This window comes from Myodes glareolus, chromosome 2, assembly GCF_982192425.1.
Source record: "Myodes glareolus chromosome 2, mMyoGla1.1, whole genome shotgun sequence".
NCBI classification, from domain to species: Eukaryota; Metazoa; Chordata; class Mammalia; order Rodentia; family Cricetidae; genus Myodes; species Myodes glareolus.
In genome coordinates, this window is record NC_142027.1 from 67,084,975 (window position 1) to 67,106,270 (window position 21,296).

Consider the following 21,296-nt stretch of genomic DNA (forward strand, 5'->3'; position numbering starts at 1 on the left):
CAGTCCTTAGTGGTGCTGCGGGAGCTACTTCTGCTACTTCAACCAATAGCCTTTGAGGTACCAGCCCACTAGGGTGTGGTGTCTTTCGCTTTAAAAATATAAGCGGAGGCAGCCTTCGCTCTCTTGCTGACTTTGGATTCCGCTTCTGACTATCAGACGCTTTTCCTGTTCCTTCAGGAGGCTGTTGTCTAGGACGGTGATCTGTAAGTTTTTCCTTTTAAATAAATAACCCTTTTTCCTTTTAAATAAATAACCCTTTTATTAATCTTAATTCTGAGTTTGCGTGGGATTGTTTTGTTTTGTGACTTACTCCATCAGTTTGGCGCCCAACGTGGGGCTCGAACCCATGACATTAAGAGTCTCATGCTCTACCAACTGAGCTAGCCGTGCGGGGTTTGCCCCACGTGGCACCAAACTGATGGAGTAAGTCAAACTTACTCCACATGGCGCCAAACTTACTCCATCAAGTTACCTGTCATTCTTTGTTCACAGGTGGCGTTCCTTGAGATTTCCCTTTTCTGCATTAGCATGTCTTGCTTGTGTCGTGATTGTTCAGTCTTGGTTAGGCAGCCATATTGTTGTGGTATCATGGGTGTAGCTTCTCTGCCATTTATGGAGACAAATTTCACAGCACACTGCCAGTCTTCTGACTCTTACTCTCTTCTAGCACGTTCTCTGAGCCTTAGGGACAGGAGTTAGATTGTAGATGTATCAGTTAGAACTAGGCACTCCACCGTTAGATGTTCTCTCCAGTTTGACCAGTTGTGGTCTTCTGTGATGGTTTCTAGCCTCTCCTGTGATGAGAGCTGAGAACTACACTTATATCTGAAGATTTGGGGCTGGGAACCCATTTTAAATACTGGCCCTTTGTCTTCCACGTAGACACCAAACAGCCTACAGTAGGAATGGGTCATCGGGTTTTCTCAACTAGGTCAACAGTCACCTCAAGAAATCACTTCTGAGACTGCACACCTATCTTAGTTTCTGCATGACCCTGGAGGCCACAGGAAACCTAAGGACTGGCCTCATACACAGCAGACCATGAGGTGACAGTGTCCAGAGACAGAACTGAAGACCTTCTCGGCTCTAAGTCTTCCTCCTGTCTCACTTTGAATAGAAACCGAGTCTTTGCTGGAACTGCAGAGAGACTCAAAAGACAGCTCAGGAGCATGTGTGTTAGATTCCTGACTCCACTGGCACAGCTCACAGACTTCATTGCTTCAGACAGCACAGTTTATCAGCCTGCTCTTCCGTAGATTAGAACGCCAACATGAGCTGCACTGGGCTAAAGTTGACAGGTTAGGAGGGCCGTCTTCTCAGAAGCTCCACAGAAGCAGCTGTTTCTGTCGGTCTAGCTTCGGTAGCCACCAGCACCCCTTGATTTGTGTTCCCTTCCAGTATCTCCAAAGCCCAGTGTCATGTGCCTCTGATCCTCCTTCCTAGTCCATGGACCACACAGAAGGTCTTCTACCTTTAAGGATGCCTGCAACTACCCTGTGACCACCCAGAGAACCCAGGACAACCTCCCTATGTCAGAATCCTTAACTGAGTCATGCCTGCCAAGCCCTACCTTGTGAGGTGGCATATGAACGGGTTCTGGGTATTAGGGTGCCACTTGACGGAGTTGTTATTCTGCCTACCTCATCCTACCACTCCCTGACCAGTCTGACCAAGCTTCTCACTAGAAGGCAATCATGTTTAACCTCGGGGGCTCTGCTGTTAGCTCGGCTATCTGTAACACCCAGCTTCCCCAGGTTCCCATACACCTGATGGTTGTGCCTTGCTGCCTTCACATCTGCGTGTGCTTTACTGGATTGGACACTTCCCTCCTCCCATCCTCCGCTTCTCACCCTGCACCTCATTCCCTGCCTCAGTTTCCTCCCTTTCCTTTATCCATACCAGACACATCACCAATCAGTGTTCATCAGCTTTTCTTCCTTTGGCCCTTCCTGTAAACTCCTCCTACAGGTGTCTGTTTTGATCATTGCTTGATCCCCAATGTCTACCACAGTGACTGATTTCTAAGTTATTAGGAAATATTTACAGCAAGGAAGGAGGAACCATGTAATGAGGACCCCTTTGCAGTGACTATGGAAAAATTGACCCCCAAAGGGTGTGTCACAATTGGGAGGTGTGACTTTGTTGGAGTAGGTGTGGCATTGTTGGAGGAAGCGTGTCACTGCCCGAGGTAAGCTTTGAGGTCTCTTTTGCTCAAGCTTTTCTGTGTGACACTCAGACCACTTCCAGTTACCTGCAAGATGTAGGACTCTCAACGACTTCTCCAGAACCATATCTGCCTCCATGCCACAATGTCCCACCATGATGATAATGAACTGACCCTCTGAACTGTAAGTGAACTGCCCTAATTAAATAAGAGTTGCCATGGCCATGATGTCTCTTCACAGCAATAGAAACCCTAACTAAGACAGCCAGGCTCAGCATGTGGAGGGAACTCGCTGAAGCCTTGGCAGGAAGACCTGAGGATTGGGTAGGGAATGCTGAGCTCTCTGTGAAGACATGAAACTAAGCACCCCTCATTTATTTAGAATGAAATATGAGGTGAGGTCCCCGAATCCGACTGTGAGCAGAAACCTTGAGTAAACTGGCTTAAGCGGCATCCCTCCAGAGCTGACTTTCTACCTGACACATCAGAACATCCCTGTTGATCCCCAGGAAGTCATGGGATGCTGCTTCTGCCCATGGGAGTGGAAGTGGCTCTGACAGTGGAAATTAAATGCCCACCCTGGCAGTGGACACTCAGCAAGTATATACTTCCCTAAACTGTAACTCAGTCAAAGTGATAGACTTGCACTTCTCTCTACTCTCCTTTGGGAACACTTTGACCTACTTACAAATGAGCGTTTTTGGAAATGCATGGGACCTGGAATGGTTGTTTTTAGCAACTCTAGCTGCAGCCACCTTTCACTTTGATAAATAGCTCCCTCCTCTGAGCTCAGCTCAGAGGCTACTCAGCATGGATCTCCAGGAATCTGTCCTTGATACCAACAGCTCTCCCTCTGTCCCCACGGTAGACTATGAACACTGTCTATATCCTACATCCTCCACCAATTTGTCTGGGTCACCCACTGCCTTGGGCCTGACCCAAACCAGAAGGGAAACTGAGACCCTTTACTGAAGAAAAGAGGGTGTTGGCGGGTGACATGGTGTGTAACTCCCTTACAGGAAGAAGATGCCGGGTGGACAGGAGCAGGGAAACACATTCGCAAGGCAGTTGCTGGAGTTCTGTGGGATGAGCTCACTATGGTTACATTCTTTGAGTTCTACAGCCAACTCTAGGTACATAGTGCTATGCACAAGGTTAGCAATGGCTAAACCACGCCAAACAAAGATGACTAGAAGGATTCCTGTGTGTAATGCTGGCAGCCATGCTGTTTGTGTAGTTATTACCATTAAAATAAACTACCATCTGGGACTAGTCACACACATAGACACTGTACAGTTTGGAAAAAGACTTACTTGAAGCTCTGAAAATTAAATTCAGGAAAATATATCACACCTCCTTTCTAAAGTCTCCAGTGCTTCTGCTCAGTGGTAACAGTTGTCTCCATTCCTCTTTCCACGTTAAGAAGAACCTGTATCTCCTATCCAGGGTTGGCTCCATCTCCAGCTACTTTGTCCATCATAGAAAATTGAAGCTGGGTAGTGGTGGCACATGCCTTTAATTCCAGCACTTGGGAGGCAGAGGCAGCAGATCTTTGTGAGTTTGAGGCCAGCCTAGTCTACAGTACAAGTTTCCAGGACAAACTCCAAAGCTGCAGAGAAACCTAGTCTCAGAAAGCCAGGAAAAAAAAAGAAAAGAAGAAAGAAAGGAAGAAAGGAAGGAAAGAAGAAAGAAAGAAAGAAAGAAAGAAAGAAAGAAAGAAAGAAAAGAAAGAAAAGAAAGAAAGAAAGAAAATCTCAAATCCACTGCTTCTAGAATTCACCCAGCTCTTCTTTGTCTTTGGTCAGGGAACATGTTTGATTAAAGTTGTCCTATAAAGATTCCCATTTATACCCTATTCTCCTATCTATCATGGAGACCAGCTTAAACCTTGGCAGGAGGGCCTAAGGACTAGAATAAGGGATCGTGTCCTAGAGCTAGGAGTTCTGGCTAAGAACGACAGGAACTGTTCTAAGGCCATGGTAGAATAAGTGATCAATACCTGGCAAGGACTGTATGATGTTAAGCCATAGCCACAAAGGAAAGCCGGGACTGGGTCACTTGGAGAAAGTTATGGACCATGGTGGTGCCAACAGGCAAGTGAATCAGAGGTCGGAAAATCAACACAGGAAAGAGGGTGATTAAGGGACATGTATTAGCAATCATAGAGCATCAGGAATGGATCCCAGACATGGTGGCACACATTGGCATCCCAGCTACCTGTGAGGATGAAATGAGACTATCACGTAAGGTTCAAGATCAAACTGGACAACACAGTGAGACTCCCATCTCCAATAACAACAACAAGAGGAATAGGAAGAGGAACAGATGAACCTGGTGGAGAGCCAGTTGTCAGCCCTGGACAAGGCAAAGGTGCCTATGGTTAGCTGCTTCCTAAACTACATACACAACTGGGTTCTTCCCAGAGCGTGGGCACCAAAGGTTCTATGCTTCTCTGCCCTGGCTTCACATAGGAATCCTTTGCTGAGCTTCTGAACTCTATAGTGGCCGCAGTGGGGCTGGAAGAGGTGGGACCAGCCCTCTGCACTCAGTAGGAACCACGTGCTCAGCCGCTCTGAGCCTGGGGATATCACTGGGAAACTGGGCCGTTTTGTAGTTGACACCAAATGAAGGCGCTAAAGAACTCTAGGCCCCAGGTAGGGTAGAGTTGTTATCCCGTCCGACTCTGACCTGGGCTGTCACTAAGATATATGGAGAAATACTGTGATCTAGAAAACCCCTGTCTGGCGAATCTGAAAACAGTGTGCCCATAACAAGAAATGGGACATCTGTGTATTAATTGAAAAGATAAGTGGGTGCCTGTGGTGACAGCCCCATGTCTTCTCAAGGCAGTGGCTAACCTCAAAGAAATAACAGTCATCCTAGCACCCCATGCCAGACCTGGCATTGAGGCATCTGGTCCAGGACATCTGCAGGCCAAGAGCTTGGAGTCCTTTGGGTGCGGGGGAGGGGGGGTTGAAACACAAAATGAACTGGTAGGTAGATAGGCAGGTAGCTTAATTGATTTAGGCTGCCGTTATCACTGAAGACAATGACAAAAATAGTGTGAGATTTGGCCACCTGTGGAAATTCCAAACAGTCTGAAGATACTGCTACAGTTCAGGGGTTTTTAGCCTGAACTTTGGAAATAGAAGGTAGCTTTTTAAAAAACTCTCTGAAATAAGAATCAGTCAGTCTACCTACCTATCTGCCTGCCTATCTATCTATCTATCTGTCTGTCTGTCTGTCTGTCTGTCTATCTATCATCTATCTACCTACCTATTTACCTACCTATCATCTATCTGTTTATCTCTCTATCAATCTGTCCATCTACCCTCCCACTTCCTGTTTTCCCCTTCCTCTGTTGGCTTTATTCCAATGCAGCTTCTTCCCTGGTTGCAGCATGACCACCCTCAGATGCCTTAGGCTAACACTGTACCAACTTCAAAATCTTCCACAAAGAGAATGCTGCTTTCTCACTAGCTCTTGCTAACCTTACAATGGTTATGCTTACTGCATGAAATTGGATCAGATACTAAAATCTCATCCAAACCTTGTGACTGACATGCAAGACCAAGTCTTGTTTGGGTCATCTTTGGAGTGAGGGATGGACAGGAGGAAGATATTCAAAAACATGCTCTGTGCCAAGATCTGGTCCAGGGTAAACAAAATCAATTCCTGACCTTGTGAAGGAAGGCTGTGTCCTCAAAATAATAAAAAAAAAATGATAAAGGTGTTAGTACAGAGAGAAGCGTGGATGGCAAGTGGATAAGGAAATCATCACATGAGTAGTCCTCACTGTAATTTCTGTACCAAATTAGTGTCACAGGGCCACTCGCAACAATGAAAATTCTGAGGTCCACTCCATACCCACTAAATCAAGAACTAAATCTGAGCAGGAATTTGCGCTTCAGCATGCTCTCCAGGTTATTCTGATATGCATCACTGATACACCAGTGGCTCTCTGGCTATGCCGCACATCACATACAAACCCCCAGGGAATGTTTAAAACTGCGCTTCCCAGATGCCCAGATGCACTCAAGTCAGTGAATCTGGACAAGAGACATTTGGCCATTAATCTTCAATCCTTGGAACCTCCTGGGGAGCCAGCAAAATTACCTACGATTTGTAAAACTCGCTGGTGGTTCATATTGGCAGCTGTGCTGAAAACCACAGTCTGTTATCCACCCGTTCTAAGTTATCGTGAAAACGTGACACACCTAGGTGCATCTAGGTGGTCTTGTTATTGGTTGTCAGGGTCTAGGCCAGGTGTCTCCAGCTTCTTAGGTTCCTATTTACGACTCTGAAGCAAAGGCTCATACAGATTTGCAAAGTACCAAGGGGACTTTGTACAAAAGCACCGAAAGCACAGACCAGAGAGAACTGTGCTGTCAGGAGTGATGGCAGGCTCCCTAGTGAGGGTAGAGGGCACTCAAGGATCCCAGGCTATTGCCTGAGACTTCTTTTGATAGGCTAAAGGCAGGGGTGTTTTTGCATGGTTCTCTATTTTTGACCAGCAGACATGGATTATATAACATCTTTTCTATTGCACCTGTTCCTTCCCACATTGTCTCTGAATTTAGTAATATTGTATGCCCAGTTATGCATAGTCATGAGGTAGTAAATAAGGGGGTGCTCCCTAAAAGTTCACTGAGAGGTCACAGTGTGTCTTACTATGCATATACCCAAAACTAGTCTCGTCTAGATCAGTGTTCCTACCCTTGTATTTGAACACAATCCAACTGGAGTAAAATTGAATGGGATAGGGTATGCAGTTAGCACAATAAAGGTGGGAATCCCAAGGGTATTGTTTAAGAGGGATATATGTGCATAGTACATGCAGGTAACAGTCCCAATGTGTCAAGTGCATTATTAGAAAAGAATTGCATACATGGTCCCAACTAAGCAGAGTACCAGGTTGCTGAACTATTTCTTAAGCTACTGCTTCAACTTAGGACCTTATTTTCTTAAATCTCTAACATAGACTAGGTGTTGTCTCAGTTAGGGTTTCTATTGCTGTGAAGAGACACAATGACCACAGCAACTCTTATAAAGAAAACATTTAATTGGGATGGCTTACAGTCCAGGGATCTAGGCCATTATCATCACAGTGGGATATAGTGGTGCTGGAGAAGGAACTGAGAGTTCTACATCTTGATCTGCAGGCAACAGGAAGTGATCTGAGTCAAAGTCTACTCTGAGTGTAGCTTGAGCGTAGGAGACATCAAAACCCACCGCTACAGTGACACACTTCCTCCAACAAGGCCACACCTACTCTAACATAGCCACATTTCCTAATTGTGCCACTCCCTGCAAGATTATGGGGATCAGTTACATTCAGGCTACCACACTGACTAAATTATTTTCTTGGCGAATGTATCCTTGTGTTTACTTTCTAAAGTCGCCAATTGGTTTTGTTCACTCAGGCAGACCTAGTGGCTAAGGAAGAGTCTGGAACACAGCACTCATAAATATTCGCTGAGTTAATGGGAAAACCAGAATCAGTACCCTAGTGGTGCTCAAGATTTCTCAGTTGGGCTGGAGACATTGGTCAGTCTTGTTCTAAGGGGCCATTGAGGACAACAGTGAGACTTGTGGGTTATTGATGTTGAATCTTCAGCAGGAGTTTATTTTTTGTTTTTGTTTTTTGTTTGAGACAGCGTTTTTCTGTGTAACCCTGGCTGTCCTTGAACTCTATCTGTAGACCAGGCTGACCTGGAACTCAGAGATCTGCCTGCCTCTGCCTCCCAAGTGCTGGAATTAAAGGTGCGTGCCACCAACACCTGGCTATAATTATTATTTAATGCTGGGAATGGAATTGAAGGCTTCACACATGCTACACAAGTGTTCCCCCTAAGTGCATCTCTAGCCCCTCACCAGTAAACTTTTGAAGCATCTTTAAATTCCTATCAGGATGTCACATATCAAAAGTATCACAGGGTACCCCATAGATAGATATAATTTATGCACCAGTATTAAAAAGTAATTTCAAGCTGGGTGCTGTTGTTGCACACCTTTAGTCCCAGCCCTCAGGAAGCACAGGCAGGTGGATCTCTGTGAGCTGGAGGTCCAGAGAGCAAGTTCCAGAACAGCTAGGGCTAGACAGAGAGACCATTTCTCAAATAAACCACACACACACACACACACACACACACACACACACACACACACACACACGAGTAGTTTAAAAAGAATGTTCCAAGGTATCAAAAGAGGTAGGTTATTTAGACAAAATATCGATCTTACCTGAATTAGTTGCTTTTCTAGCAGCTCTTACAAACGCTAGAGAAAAGCAACTTAGGCCGACTATTCAAGGGTACAGTCCATCATAGCAGAGGTGTCATGGCAGCAGGAGCAGGAGCACTTGGCTACTTTGCCTCTTCAGTTGAGAAGGGCGGGGTTGACTATTAAATATCCAAAGTAAACTAGAAAGAAGTAGAGGGAGATGAATGCTCCTTAGCCAACTGTCTCCTTTTTATTCAGTCCAGGGTCCTGGTATCTGCTCTAGTGCTTGCTGCATGCAATAGTGCTTGGTATGTGCAATAGTGCTTGGTATATGCAATAGTGCTTGCTATATGCAATAGTGTTTGGTATGTGCAGTAGTGCTTGGTATGTGCAACAGTGTTTGCTATATGCAACAATGCTTGCTATATGCAACAGTGCTTGCTATATGCAACAGTGCTTGCTATATGCAATAGTGCTTGCTATATGCATTAGTGCTTGCTATATGCAAGAGTGCTTGATATATGCAATAGTGCTTGGTATGTGCAATAGTGTTTGGTATATGCAATAGGGCTTGGTATATGCAATAGTGCTGACTGTATTAGGGTGGGTCTTCCCAGTGCGTTTAAGTCAATCTAAAAACTCCCTCACAGACACTCCTGGACATTTGTTTACTAGATGATTCTAGATCCTATGGAGTTGAAAAGGGGACTCCTGGGCATAGGCTGTGTGAGAGGAAACTCCCATTTCCCTGTTTTCCCATGTCAGAAGGAACAGCAAAGGCACCCGTCACACCTGAGCGGCAGACAGATGACCTTGTCAGTCTTGCTGGGAAGTAGTAGAGAGGTGCGCAAAGTCCTTACGTCCTGAAGGTTCTGTTGGAGCAAAACTTTTTCGAGTTTTTCTTTAGAGCTAACCCATTAAAGCAGCACCGTTAATTTTATTTCTCAGACTCACCTTAAGGGTTTGTTGTTGTCCGTTCAGGCAAATGGGCTTATGGATGGAGGCGATTGCTTGGCATGTGTGACTGCTCCTTACGTGTCAGCTAGGAGTGTTCGTTAAGCCACGCTGTTCTCGTTCCTCAGCAGCATCCCCCAGCCTCCATCTTGCCTTTGATTCTCTTTGCTTCTTTCTTGACTTTTCCCAGTGTTAACTCTTGTTTCTGAGACAGCCTCTCACTCTGTAACCCTGGCTGTCGTGGAACTCACTATGTAGACCAGACTGGCCCTGAACTCACAGACATCCACTTGTCTCTGCCTTCTGAGTGCTGGGATTAAAGGTATGGGCCACCAGGCCTGGTTGCTGTGTTAAACCCAGGCCCTTAAACTTGCTAGACTAGCCCTCTAGGACTGAGCTATAGTTCCAGTCCAGAGTCCATTGTTTTCTAACCAATGGACTTGCTTTGTGAGTGTTTCATCCTTCCCAAGCCATTTCTCCTAAAACTGGGCACAAACTAGTGGGAGACATATCCTGTTAGAGGTGTGTTCCGTGGTTCGTGGAAAGGTGCATTTGATGATGTTCAGGTCAGCTTCGAGGATACTGGTAGACACTAAGCTTGGCCTTGAACCGTGAAAAAGGCATCAAGAGGGAAAGCACAGGGATGAAGGAAAAGGAATGATAAATCCGTGGGTTGTAGCAGAGAGGAGATAGTGGACAGAAACCTTCAATAGTAGGTAGCTGCTTTGATTTTTTTTTTCTGCAGGCATTTCTGGAACTATTAAACACGGGCTCTGTGAGTATCCTTCCAAGTTCTAGACAGGGCCTTGCTATACAGCCCAGGCTCTTTGGTAACTCTTGATCCCACATCTTCAGCCTCCCTAGAAATGTGTCACCACACCCATCTGTTTTTGTTGTGTTTTGTTTTCATTTTAATAAGAAAGATCCGCAGGGTAGTGTTGGTGCACACCTTTAATCCCAGCACTGGGGAGGCAGAGGCAGGCAGATCTCTGTGAGTTCAAGACCAACCTGATCTACAAAGCAAGTTTCAGGACAGCTAGAGCTGTTTCACAGAGAAACCTGTCCAAAAAAAGAAAAAAGAAAAAAGAAAGAAAGAAGAGAAAAGAAAGGAAGAAAGAAAAGAAAAGAAAACTAAAGATCAAAAAAGTGAATTGTCTGGCCTAAGGTCAGAATTAGTCAGTGAGCTTTGAACTTCAGTTTTTATTATGCCAAACCCAGAAAGCTTTTGCACATCATTTTGATGGGGAAGCTGATAAGGGAGCACGGGATCACTGCCATTATTAGTTGTAAGCACTAAAAGAAAGGAAAGAAAGGCTGAGGAAGTCTTGATAGAGAGAAGATAAGGGGAACCAGATAGGGACAAAGTATTGTTTTGAGTCTTCTAATCTGCCCCCTCGCCCATCCCTTTGACCTAGCTCTGTGTTATAAGCTAAAACTGACTCTGATAGCCTTTGGAAATTTCACATAAGTATTTGTTTTGCGTCAGGGGCGCTAGGTAACCGAACCCTCAGTACTTGCCTATGCCCACGGTCACACACGCGTGTTTGCGTATTTCGTAAGGCATAGGCTGACGGCTTACTGCCGGCTAGCTGCGGCGTCCCCAACAAACAGCTGGACCTTGGAACTCCGCCCCCCTTAGTCCCTCCCCTGCCGCCAAGCCCCTCCCTCCTGCCTAAGGTGGCCCAACTCCCTGTAAGTCCCAGCACCGCCGGGGTGCCGGAGGAGGAGGGCGACGGGCGGGAACGGGACTTGGCTGGCGGGTGGCGCAGAAGTTTCCTCCCGCCGTGCTCTCAACCCGGCCGGCGCCCGTGCCATGCCGGAGCGCTGGGGGCGCGCTGCAGCATGAAGGGCGGCGATCAGGCGTACACCCGAGGTCCCTCTTTGGGCTGGTTCTTTGCTAAGTGCTGCTGTTGCTTCCCTTGTAGAGGTGAGTGGCATTTTAACCAGGCTGGCGGGACTCTGGAGGGAATCGGGTGAGAGCTCTGGGGAGAGGGTATGCTGTGAACTGCCTTGGGCTCCGTTTCCCAGGCAGCAGAATGCGCGCGCTCTGGAGGATGCCGAGTTGCAGTTTGGGGACGGGTTACTTCCCAGAGACTTTGGACGCGGAGGACGTGGGTATAGAGTGAGAAAAGGAACTTGGAAAAGGCACAATTCAGTGCTCATTTGCATACGCTTCGAGATGAACTGACTCCTGGCTGGAGGGATGGGCTCGATTCTGTTTTTTCCAAGTGACAGTTTCCTTAGGGAACGGGAGATCACTTTTCTCTGCTTGGACGTTCACAGAACAACGTGGATTTACGACTTTGGGCCAGATGCTGGCTCGTTAATTAACCAACAACTCTTTTTTGGACCCAGTTAGGACTGTATTTAATTATTCTGCTAATTTTAATGTCATTGAAGAGACTGGCAGGAAGCAACTAGTTTCCCCCAAAGCAGCTTGCAAAACAGAGTGAGTGAGAAGGGTCTCAGAGGGAGGGTTGTGGGTAGTATAGCTTCTCCTGAAAAAAAAAAAGGGGGTGGGGTGGGGTGAGTCCTAAGCTGTTCATATCACTTTACCACTTCAGCCTGGAGAGCTGGGAAGAAGGAATGTTTGTGTGATTCCAGACAAAAGGCCATACCTCTTATTTGGTTTTTGCCCTATTTTTTTTCCCACCAATTGTGACTTCAGTCCAATTTACAGATCCTCAGTCTAAGACCCATAATCTAAGCAGCAATATCACCTTCCCATGGAGTTACCCAAGTGACCGTTCCTCATAAGCCTGGCAAACTCCCAGTCCTAAACAGCTGTGTGACCAAAGACTGATGACATCTCAAGGACCTTCCCCCGAGTCATGGAGGTTCAGCAACAGATTCTCTCATGTCTTCATTAATTTGAACAGCCTGAAACGGAGCTGTATCCAGCTTCAAAAGTGGACTTGCAGAGGGAGGAGGGGTCGGAGTGGGCAGGGACTGGAAACCCAGGCTGGGAACTGAAGGGAGGGAGGAGGGGAAGCCGGAAGCAGCCAGTGGGATCTGAGTGGATAGGTTTGCTCTGAAGGCTGTGCTGCCTGCCCTAGGATGAAGGGATTTCAGGCAAGCTTTCTTGGGAGTCCGTTTCCGGTCAAAGAGGAATGTGGGGTTTGTGGTGGTGCACATGTCCCCTGCAGCTGGCCTCCTTGGATCCACATGGTGCAGTGCAGTTTTGTGAATTGTCCCTGCTTTCCTTTGCTGAGCAGAGAAGTGGGGGGACCAGGGCGCCAGCCTGGGAATTCAGAATTTGGTGGCTGCAGGCTCTGTGGCTAGGAGAGGGGGCGTGGGAAAGGGGGTTTGCTGGAGCTAGCTGGAGCTGCCCCAGATCATGGACTGAAGCTGGTGAGAGGTGATAAAAGCTGCTACCAAAGCTGCCCTCCCACTATTCAGGCTTCTGCCCCTCACTTTTTCCTAGATTTAAAAGGTGTGAGGCTGGACCTGTCTGGGGGCTGGGCAGAGTGAGATAGCATCTGAGGTGTTTGGACGACTCCACACTGCCTTAGAAAAGGGAGCTGAGAGTCTCTACTCAGCCCCAGGGCATCAATTCAGCAGCCAACAGAGAAGATAAGGTCTGTTTTGAAGCTGCATCGTATTGCCTGGAGCCCAGAACTTTGTGGGAGGATGCCCCACTGCAGAAGGAAAGGACAGGGGAGAGGTTCCACCGCAGGGTGTTCACGGCTGGACTTATCTGTCAGCCTACTCCCCGAAACCAGTTTCTCAGGTCTTACAGACTTGCTACCATTGGAAGGCAGTAGGGAGCTACTTCCCCTTTTAAATAAAGGCAGCTCATCGTTTTGTCTCTTTTCCCCGTTGAATTTCCTCTCTTGCTGCCTGCCTGACTCTGAAGCTCATAGGTCAGAGCCCACAGCTGTGGTTCCCAGGTCAGCAGATGTTTGCAAACTGGCTACCTGTCAATCAGAATGTAGAGGACTCAAAACCCACCGAGCACAAAGTAAAAGCAATGAAGAAGTCGAAGGTTCTAGTTATTTTTTTGCTTGAAGCTTAGAGAGCCATACTGAACGTCTCTGGGCGGAGTGATGTGTTTTTAGTTGCTGTCACCAGGAAAAAAGCCAGGGAGTCAGTAAATGCCCGTCTGTGGCCTATAAATTTCACATTTGGCTGAAAGTATGCGCTCATTTAGTTGAGCTTGTCTTCTGATTTGGAAAAGGGGGATTTCCCCCTTCTTTGCTTGTTTGTTTATATTTTGGTTCTGTTGAATACAGTAATATCACAGAGATAAGGAGTGATGGCTTTTCTTCGCCACCTTGACATCCGGTGCCAAGGGAAAATAGCAGAAGGCCCACCCTTTTCTTATAAGGAAGTAGAGATAGGGTGAGGAGGAGAAATGAGTGATGTATTTACAGCTGCTTTTTTGAAAGGGAAAGCAATCAAAAGTGGAATAATGGTCTAAGGAAGATACCAGCATGCGTGTGTCTGGAGGGCCATAAATCACCGGTGTCACTCTCTGGGGGAACTGGGCACTGCTGGGGCAGCCAAACTGTCCTTTAAGAAGTGGGTCAACTTAAATGACTTCTTTAGCTAGCTCAGAGTTTAAGAAAAAACATACGCTGGGCAGTGGCGATACACACCTTTAATCCCAGCACTCAGGAGGCAGAGATCGGTGAATCTCTGAGTTTGTGACCAGCCTTGGTCTGCAGAGTTCCAAGATGGACAAGGCTATACAGAGAAACCCTGTCTCAAAGCAAATAAGCAAACAAACAAGCTAAAACATAAAGAAAGAACAAACAAACAAGATGAAAAACCTCCTGGACCAGCAAGATGGCTCAGTGGGTAAAGGTGTTTGCTGCCAAGCCCAGCAACCCAAGTTGGATCCCTGGGACCTGCATGGTGGAAGGAGAGGACCAATTCTTTTGAGTTGTCCTCTGACCTTCACATGCAAACTGTGTTAAGCACTCACCCACCACTATGATAAATGAATAAATATATAGATTTAACTTAAAAAACCAAAACTGTTTAAATGTCTTTCAGAGTGACAACGGAGAATTTTAAATCACCTGAAGCCTGTATATGTCCCACAGAATTTTGTGACTTAGATCATGGAGCCCCGATCTTTCTAGAAGGATGCCAATTTTAGGGCTCTCAATTTTGCACTAGAATTGTAACTCACTTGGGATATGTGGAGAAGAACCCTCCAGTTAGCCACGCTTGCTTATTGCCATCCCCAAGTCCTTCCATGTGAAGCCTGGTGCTGTCCTGTCTTCTCACTTACACTTCAGCAGGCTGAGCATCTCAGAGGGAGGGTGGTGGTCCACGACTTAGTCTAGGTGATTCACCCATGATCCTTTCAGAACAGGGGTAGTTTCCACTTGGCTCTAACATCAGAGGGTCTGGACCAGTTTCTGGAGAGTCACAGGATATCCACAGTCATCCTTCTCTATATTTATCTTAATTTTTTTCCCCTGTCTTTTCCCTGACTCCCTAACCAGGAGCCTTATGACTTGATGTGATACAGCTCACTTTATAAACTGCATTTAATGTGTGAAACCATGACACCAAGTTCCTTTAAAAAGGTGTTGATCACCTGGAAGAGGTTCCATATGACGCTTTAACTCACTACCCAAGGGACAAAAAATCCATGTACCTTAGACTTGAAAACTCAAATCACCATTTGACATTTATTTTTTTCCCAATATACCTCTTGGGCCCCCACCCCCATGGGTAAACCAAATCTGGGGAGAGACACCAAATACACACACTGTTCCCACACACTGTCCCCAACTGTCTCTGACGTCCATATCTCCTAACTGGTGAGGAGTAACAGGGATGTCAACTATGATCTAGACAGCAGTAGTGAGTGCAGGACTGGAAATCCTGCTTTGGGAGGGAGTGTTTAAAATGCAGGGAGGCATGCAGGTGAACACTGAGGATTACCCTGAGCCCTTACAGTGATGCTGTGGGCACACTGACTGCAGAGCTATTGATGTTCTGTTCCATGATATTCATTTTGAGAACCTTACCCTACTTCTCTTCTGCCCTGAAAATTTGCCCCCTCTCTCATTTTTTCAGATGATAATTTTTTATCATCCCTGCTGTACAGAGATATACACTATGCCATAGGGTGATTTAGGACATACAGGGCTTAAACAGTAGATCTAGAATCCATACTGATAACCTGCCTTGCACACCTGAACTTTTAACCACTTTCTGAAAAATGTAATAACCCATTAACTCCAATTTGTGTTGTTAGTATACTTCTGGGTATGGGGCCATCTACTGGAGCATGGTGGACTTATTAAGAACCACACTCTTGGGGCTGGAGAAATGGCTCAGAGGGTAAGAGCACTGCCTGCTCTTCCAAAGGTCTTGAGTTCAGTTCCCAGCAACCACATGGTGGCTCACAACCATCTGTAATGAAGTCTGGTGCCCTCTTCTGGCTTGCAGGCATTCACGCAGACAGAATATTGTATACATAATAAATAAATAAATATTAAAAAAAAGAACCACACCCTTGAAGAAAACTGTCTCTCCCTCTTGCAGGAGCCAGTAACTGATGGTGGTTCCTTAGTTAGGGGTGGGTACTCATGAGCCCCCTCCCATTGCATGCTAGGATGTTAGTTGGTTTGATATTGTACAGGCCTGTGCAGGAATAGCTGTCATGAATGCATGAGTTCCATGGTCCTGCCATGTCCAGTTTGCTCCTGCCCTCCCCAACCTCTGACTCTTAGAATCTCTCTGCCCTCTACTTCCATGATGATCTCTGAGCCTTGTGGAGGGGGTGTGATATCGATGTACTATTTGTGGCTGAACTTATCACTCTGCACTTTGACCTGTTTGAATTCTTACATTAAACCTCCATTCATTGCACAAATCTTTCTGATGATGACCTGCACTAATCTATAGGAAGAAAGATATGAATTCTGAGAACAGTTTGATACTGTGACAATTTGGCAAAATAAGAGTAGTAGTTTCACCCCAGTGCTTATGAGATTCATAAACAAAGGTTCTTAGCCAGATTTGCAATATCAGACATGTGTTTGCTCCTGCAGAGCAGACCTTAAATCCAAGCAGTTGGTTACCCTTTTAACATCACTGCCACTATTGCACCCATGCATTTCTTGCACCAGCAGTCATTATTGCGGTTCACAAGATTTGCAGTTAAGAGCATTAATGACTTTTTCCTCCCAACAGCCTGCATAATACCTTTCAGTACTAGGAATGCAGTCAGCAGGGGAAAAGCTTCCTAATCAATACCAACATGATTTCTCCATGTCCAATGTGTCTTCATCAGTAGGGTCATTCTGGTTTGCCCCATCTCTTAAAAACACAGCTCCTCTTTAGTGATATCACTTCAAATAAAACCCCAGGCCCAGTCTAGTCATTCCCAAAGAGTCCTGGAGAGGCAAGGAGCCGAAACCTGGCAGGAGGAGAGAAAGGCTGAGCCTTGAGAGGGCCTTCTCCAGCAGAAGTGCTGAAGGGAAGTGAGAACCAGATGGAAGCCCAATTCACTTTATTTTTCTAGGAAAGGAGAGAGACCAGACCAGCCGTTAGTAGTAACAGGACCAGGATGCCTTCCCAGGATCCTTCCTCTACTCTATCTCTGGGCATGGAACATCTCTTCACCGAGATGCCACTGAGAAGTGCAGACATCACTCCCCAGTGGAAGCTCAGATGTTGACTATGGAATGCTTTGTTGTTCTTGGGGGTAATAAGTACCATCTGCCTGGTTCGCTCTAAAGACTCTTCTATCCAGAGATAAGACAACATATGCCAACCTAGCTCTTTAGCATTCCTAGTAAACATTCGTGTAATTTTGTTGCTGTATGTTTTGACCTCTGGTTCAGTTCATTCAAAAGATAACCTCTTTTCTTGTCTATCTATCTATCTATCCACCTATCTATCTATCTATCTATCTATTTATACGAAACTTACTATGCTGCCCGGATTAGCCTCCAATTCCTGAGCTCAAACCATTCTCCTGCCTCATCTTCCTACCCCAGCCTTCCAAGTAGCCAGAACCACAGGCACGCATTCTTAATGTGTATCCCTTCAGGTGGAAATGCATCCACGAAATGCAGTTCTCTCCTTCCATCCTTGACTCTCCTGGTTTTATGCAATACTTAGCATTTTAATTCACTGGACAAATGCTTGAGCTGACCACCTGTTAGCCCTGAACTAGAGACCTGGGAGAGGATGGGAGTCAAGATGGTGTTTACTACAGGGGGACCGCTGTGAGGACCAGTTAAGACAATGTCTGTAAAGGGCTCAGCGCAGCACCAGGCATGGAACACGCCTTTAAAGCACTGCTATTAACGACAGCAGTATACTAGACATAGACTCTGGCCTCTGTGTCGCAATGGTGTAAATCTGCATTCCTCAGCTACTTAATGGTCTTGGCTCAAGCTATCGCCATCGTCACTATGTTTCAATGTTGTGGAGTTGTCAAAGCAGGGAACACAAATTTGTCGTTTCCTTTTACAAATAATTAAATCAATTTTAAAACCTATGAATGCTGCTAGTGTCATAATCATTTTATCCCATAAAAGAGTCAACCAAAGACTGAGAACCCTAAATGACCCCAAGTTGTCCTTCTTTTGTGCAGTAACACAGGGTATTATTTTGTTTTTGCTGGGGTTGGAAGTCAGGCCTCACCCACATTAGCAAGCACTCTATCCCATCACGACGTCGTAGTTTTAGAAGTTTAGATCCTGAGAACCCACATTCTCTAAAAAGAAAAGGCCATTTCTCGCCTGCTCCTTGACCTCAGCTAGCAATCTAACACATACTTCTCTGCCCACGGTGGAGCTACTAAGGGCACACAGCCTTTGTTGCACCTTTAGACAGTTTCTGCCTAGACTGAGAAACAAAAACAAACTATCCCCCCCACTCACTCACCCCCACCCCACCCATCCCCACCCCCCACCCTGCCTATTAGTGCAGCCCCTGAGATCTGGATGTTTAGCTGGTGCTCAGACAGGGTCACCTATATAGTTCACAGGTAAGGGCCAAGGTGGCTTGGCTCCCTGCCTGGTCTTTTTCAGTGACTAATGGGATTTATCTTTCCACTTTTTGGAGGCAGCGCTCAACTTTCTGTGTGATACTTCCTGGAAGGAGTGGGGCCTCGGTTACACCCTGAGGTGGCTGAGAGGCTGCCAATGGCTTTGCCTGTCCAAGAGAAAACTTGAGCGTTTCTGAGCTGGTTCTTCCACATTCTTCCTGTCCCTCTGATGACCACTTCGAGGAAACCCAAGTTGAAAGGAAGGGAACCCCTTTCTGTTGCCGGGTTAAAGCAGCAGCTATGACGTTTGCAGCTGTCTGCTCTCCCCTGGGGTTTAAAGAGTTTCCTCTCCCAGAGCAACTGGTGCATCCCCAGTTCTCAGGACATCCTTAGTTCCCCCACTTCCTGCGTGAGAATCTGCATATTCTTATGGATGGAGGGGTGTTATCTTCTCCAGCCACAGGGGAACCCAGCTTCCCCAAGTGGTGGACAGTCCACCTTGGCCAGTTTGCGAGGTCCAGCCTCACACCAGGGCTGCGAGTCCTCTCTCTCCCCTCCCTGGCAGAATGCCTGGGAGCAGAAGTGACTCAAGAGTGATCGCTCAGGATGGTGGTAGACATGCTAGTCTCAGTCCCAGGACCTAACAGTTAGCTTGTGATTTAACAAGCTCCCCAGGTGGTAGCAGCGCTCCCTGGGGGTGAGACACAAAGGCTTAGTAGCCTGACCTGGTGGGAACTGTGTTTCCTCTCTGACTTCTCTTCTTTTCGCTTTCTCTCTCTCTCTCTCTCTCTCTCTCTCTCTCTCTCTCTCTCTCTCTCCCTCCCTCCCTCCCTCCCTCCCTCCCTCCCTCCCTCCCTTTTTTCCTTCCTCCCTCTCTCTCCTCCCTCCATCTCCTCCCTCTCCCTTCCCCCAGCTCCAGAAAGAAAAAGCATTCTGTTTGAGAAGGGCCACCTCTCCCCTGGGGAATTCTCGTTTTGGGAAGTTAAGGAGGCCTCCTTGTCAGTCGCAGTCCCTGAACTGGGGCAGGATAGGAGAGGGAATGAGGAATCGGAGCCCTCTGTGCTGTGGTCGCTCTGGGGTGAGGTGAGGGAGGGGAGGGCATCTCACTCAGCAAGTACTGTGCAGCTTCTGCTTCTTTTCTTACTGTGTTCAACAACACAACCAAGCGTTAGACAAATCATCACCGCTGCATGGTCCACCTTGTTCTGGGCAAACTGTCTTGTAATTTACATACTGCTTTAGAGCTTGCTTGTACTCTCGAGAGCCACCTCGAGAACATCTTCCATGTGGACAGGATTTTTGTTTTTTTCAAGACAGGGTTTCTCTGTGTAGCCCAGGCTGTCCCAGAACTTGATCTGTACAGCAGACCGGCCTAGAACTCGGAGATCTGCCTGCCTCTGTCTTCCAAGTGTTAGGCTTAAAACCTGTGCCACCACCATCCAGCAGGATTTGTTTCCCCAGTGGTGGTGATGGAACCCATAGCCTTCACATGCTAGGCAAGGACACTATCTAAGCTATGTCCCAGCCCTCCAGGATGTTTGGATGGCCAAGGTACTGCTCTGCCAACAGACTCGAGCTGGAGAACTGTTGGCGTGAGTCTTGTGGCAGTTGAGGGTTGTAGGAGGGAGGGCCCTGGGTTAGGCTGAAGATGCTTCTGAGTTGTTCAGGCTGTGTGGGCACTCTGATACCTGGCCTGGAGGTTTGGGGTTTTTTTGTTTGTTTGTTTGTTTTTGTTTTTGCCTTCCTTAGCCTCCATTTCTGCACAGGTCTGATTTTCCCCACGTAGACCTGTCCCCTCAGGATATCTATAAACTCCAGAGGCTGGAGCTGCAGGGTTGACCCTCCCTCCTCCCCTCAGTCATGTGGTTAATTTCAAAAAGTAAGTCCAAGAGTTGTATGTTTTTCTTTGAGATATTCCTTGAAATATAGGTCATTAAATCTATGCAAACTAGAAGGAAGCCTCAATTTTTCTGTCTAGAAAAAGGTTTTAAATATAGGCAAGTGAAGATAAAATTCCATCACCTAAAGATAACAACTTCTAGTGTGTGTATATTCACAAGAGTTACAAAATATCCTAGACTTTGAGAACAAGTTACTAAATCATTGGTAGCTTGAGATGGACCATAGTGTTTGGGCTTCCTATTTCATTTGAATACTTGTTGGGTCTCAAACCAAGAGCAAACTGAAGTGTCTGCTTAGCATATCAAAGCCTACCTGGCTGCCCAGTCCTCCCAGCAACCCTTGGTCCCTACCTGTTACAAGGTATGGCTGGAATGCCCTGCCCCCTACCTTGAACTTTCCACCCAGGGGCAGGCTGTCCTTTTATGAGTTCACTCTAGACTCTCCCACAAGTCTCTGCCTCTGGCTATAACCTCCCTCATATCTACAATAAACCTTCTCCACCATACCCAGGAACCTGTTATATCTTCCTTTAATTCTTTTTTTTTCCCATTCATCTGGTGCAGAAACCCAGGTCTGTTTTGATACATTAAATAGGCACCTGAGGTGCTTTGTTCCCAGGTTTAAGACCTAACAAATACCACAAGAAGCTTTTTTTAAATCTTGTATCAATATGAATTGTTCATATTTAAGCATCCTCCTCTCAAGCAATTTCTCGTTGTTGCTCTAAACAGTGTTATAATGACACATGCCCGTACCTGCTTCCCAAGGACAGATTCCTAGAAAGAGAGTTCTTCAACTTGGGGGGTATCTGAATTTGGAGGCTCATTTGTTGCTAGTAGCTTCATGCCCTTTGGAAGGAACAGTGTGCTGGTTTGTTTAGGATTATGAAAAGGACCCTCTGGAACTTGGAATTTCATGGCTCCCCAACTGTTTATTTCTGTTTACATTTTCTGAATTAGCCTAATTCTTTTATATGAGAGAAATGCCCGACTCAGAGTATAAACTAATACCTTTGATTCTTCGGATATGTACTAACATACAGTGTAAAAATAGAACAGCATTTTGTGGCTCTGTATCGCAAGGTAAAAG

The 21,296-nt window shown here is 46.4% G+C and overlaps 1 protein-coding gene across 21 annotated transcripts in view; it reads left to right on the top strand.

The window, feature by feature from the left end:
• Window positions 1–21,296, top strand: part of Kalrn (kalirin RhoGEF kinase) — a 598,618-nt gene that overhangs the window by 476,143 nt on the left and 101,179 nt on the right. For 2 of the 21 annotated variants that reach the window (XM_048454136.3, XM_048454138.3), the window contains exon 1: window positions 11,039–11,267. The exons of 17 other annotated variants lie outside the window; for them this stretch is intronic. In XM_048454136.3, coding sequence (XP_048310093.3) covers window positions 11,183–11,267 — 85 coding nt within the window. In that variant the 5' untranslated portion in view covers window positions 11,039–11,182. Of the gene's footprint in view, window positions 1–11,027; window positions 11,268–21,296 lie in introns of those variants that run through there. 2 more of the 21 variants (XM_048454134.3, XM_048454135.3) reach the window with 2 other exon arrangements.